The sequence below is a fragment of the Egretta garzetta genome, unplaced genomic scaffold, assembly GCF_000687185.1.
Source record: "Egretta garzetta isolate BGI_Z169 unplaced genomic scaffold, ASM68718v1 scaffold56, whole genome shotgun sequence".
NCBI classification, from domain to species: domain Eukaryota; kingdom Metazoa; phylum Chordata; class Aves; order Pelecaniformes; family Ardeidae; genus Egretta; species Egretta garzetta.
The window spans coordinates 8,185,417-8,188,511 of record NW_009260182.1 but is presented as its reverse complement, the minus strand read 5'-3'; the positions used below and the strand labels follow the sequence as shown (position 1 = coordinate 8,188,511).

Sequence of the window (3,095 nt, the reverse complement as noted above, 5' to 3'; positions counted from 1 at the left end):
GAGATAGAGTTCTTTGCATGAACCCGTGTCCTTTAACAGAAACACTGAGGTGGTCTTGCATTTAATCTTAACCAACAGTTCATCTCACAGCATGAGGATAATATATTGCAAAAGCTGTTTGTGTATTCAGATGTGTTTTTCAGAAGCACATTCCACACGATCCAGATCGTGAGATATAACTAAAAACACAGGACAAGAGAAGAGATAAAGCATCTCCTTTGAGCAGATGCACGCAGGGAAGGAGAATACCTAGACCACAGAAGGGATACCGTAAGGAGCATGGCTTAAAATTCATTCCCTACGAACAGGAACTACTCACTATGAAACAGAACCTGCGAGCTGTGCCAAGACAGTCAACAGAACAACTCAGGCTGGGCGAGGCCACAGGACATCCCTTGGCCCAGCCCCTGCCAGCAGCAGGGCTTTGCATTCACACTCATCACCCAGCTTCAGCAAAACCACTCTTCTGGGCATCAGCAGTGGCAAGAAACGCAGCTGGTTTTCCTCCCTTTACCCAAGGGTGTCACTCACCACAGGCCTGTAAGACGGACAGATCTCTCCAAGAGCAAACATGGTCAGCATGGTACCCAAAAAGATAAGGAAGTGTTTGCGCATGGTGTGCCAGGGAACTGGAGTGGGGGATGTATCAACACGGTTCCGAATATACATATCGAAGTCCCAGTGCATCTAAAGAAAAAAGGAAAATTGCTACACATCTACTAACAGCGCTCAAGCTGCTTTTATCAAGGCAAGAAGTGCTTTACAGCATTCACAAAACTGCCAGAAGCTGTTTCATCTCCAGCTTACAAGTGGAGATAAAGCCACAGAGGAGGCAAGTCACTTGCACAGGATGAAATTTGCAGTCCTGAGATTTTCTGCTTATACCAGGCAAGATGCTTAATTATAGGATAGCAGCAGCTTTTATTTATACCACTCTACCTTATATTTGTTCCCTAGCACCGTTGAAAGGGCACGGTATAAATCGGTACCCTCATTTATGGAAGTTCAGTCACACACCCAAGCAGAAGTACCAGTGTTATTTCAAACAAAGCAGCAACCACCTGCCACTTGGAAGCTGGTTCCTCAAAACAGGTAGAGCACCTCCGCTGTTACTGCATGGCAAAAGCAGGGCTGGTAGCAAGCTAATGCCCTTCCTCATTGAAGCAGAAGGGCATTTAAGCTTCTGCCTTGAAGTATGCATAGGGAAATCCCAAGCACGTTCTGCCTATAGCCTCCTTTCACATTAATGAAAGCAGAGAACTAATTAATTTGCAGCTCAGGTACTGCCTCTAGCTCCCCAGCTTTCTCCTTCACACACAGAACCGTTGGCTATCAAACCCAGAGCGCCAGACTGAGCAAAATTCAGTTGCCTAAACAGAGGCCTCTGCTGACACCTGGAACACAGCAGTATATTCCACTTGGTCCCCTGCTGCCAATCCCACGTGCAAGGGTACCTATACAAGCCTTCCTGTACCAAACACCACAACAAAGAACCACCACAGATTTTTTCTAATGTGTTTCTACGGTCATTACAACATGCACTTTACTGTGGTACACATGCTGTGATGGTCTGGTGTTTATACTATGATATATTACATACACGTGCTTCCATAATCTCTACTTTCAGTAAGGAGAGCTCACATCAGCTACCAAGTTGAGTAATCACACTTAGATTGCTGTCATTCACAGAAAGACCACGCACTAACTGAAAAGTTACTCCTGACAAGGAGCTTGAGGAACTTAGATTTTGAAAGTTAACATAGGTGCTCTATTCATCCATTTCTCTTAAGGATATCTTGCAAACTTCCTTCAGAGAAAACCTCCTTATTTATATTCTACCCCAAAACAACCCTGGAATAATAAAGCAGCAATAGCTACTTCCATTGTACTAAGAGGACTTTACTCAAATGACGGCTTCTTTGCTAAACGATTTTGAACTAAGCTCTCATGCAGAGTCAGATCAGGCAAAGAAAAATGGATAAGACTTCCCTATTCCTACAGAGAAGCTTAAGTTTGTAAAGTCTCCCTCCTCGTATGCAATAAGATGTTCACATTCCTCAGCGCTTTCAAAATATTTACCCTGATGGCCATAGCTTAAGTTTCCTTCTAACTGACTGTCCCTGCTTGCACAGGCAACACACAGGTGCACTTGGGGATGCAATTACACAAAGAATTAAACAGAAAGCACCACCAAGATGTGCATATTAGTATCTACTAACAGTAGTACTGTAGTGAGAAGTGCTGCTAGCATTCCTACCGGCTCTCCCCAGTTGTGCCTCATGTCCTGCTGGTCCCACTGGTACCAGGGGTCTCTCTCATGAAGAGACTTATTAGGGAGCTTGGGATAGTCACCATACCTGTGAGAAACAGGCAGAAAAACCAAACATACAAGAAATCTGTATTAGTTTAGATACATTTTGTAGGAGACACTATAAGACAGGCCTGTGGAAATGGAAGACTTAAACATTGTTTTTATAGCTCTTGTATATATACATTTTTTAAATGCATGCATGCAACTAGCACAACAATCATCACCTGGATACCAGCCATTATAACAAATAGCATTCCTTGAAGTGGCCTTTTTGGGCTATGCTAGCTGGAAGAAAATGCAAGCTTAAGTGAGATACAGAACCCTAGCTGTGCATTTTGCACATGTCAAAGTATTCCCCGACATTTAAACATCTGCTGAAATCTTTATCCCAGAGATGGCTTTCTGTTCATCCCTCTTAGCCTTGCATTGTAACAGCATACAAAGTCTCTCATACAGTATTTTATTCTCTTATTTATTATATGGCCTCCAACTCATCCCATTTGTTCCCATTTTAAAACACTAACGCACGCCTTCAAAGCTCCAAGCTCACAGCACAGCACCTCCCGGCATCCAGCAGAGGTTACCAGCCCGCAAAGCCAGGAGGTGCCGGCCTTGGCCTGCTCCCCGGCTGCCGGGGCGCGGGGCACCCCCAGCTCACCCAAAGCCGTCGTCGGGGTAGGGCTCGTAGTCTTCCACCCGCATGTTGTACTTCTTTGCGGCAGCTGCCCGCTCCTCCGGAGTCCGGGGGTACGGCCCGGGCAGCAGGTCCTTGGACATCTCGGAG

The 3,095-nt window shown here is 45.3% G+C and overlaps 1 protein-coding gene across 1 annotated transcript in view; it reads right to left on the bottom strand.

Moving 5' to 3' along the window:
- NDUFB8 (NADH:ubiquinone oxidoreductase subunit B8) overlaps positions 1-3,089 on the bottom strand; it is a 3,491-nt gene extending 402 nt beyond the window's left edge. The window contains exons 1-3 of the mRNA XM_009642031.2: positions 2,970-3,089; positions 2,258-2,357; positions 532-687 (exon numbers count right to left, since the gene is read on the bottom strand). Coding sequence (XP_009640326.1) covers positions 532-687; positions 2,258-2,357; positions 2,970-3,088 — 375 coding nt within the window. The 5' untranslated portion in view covers position 3,089. The remainder of the gene's footprint in view (positions 1-531; positions 688-2,257; positions 2,358-2,969) is intronic.
- Between the last annotated feature and the right edge of the window lie 6 nt (positions 3,090-3,095).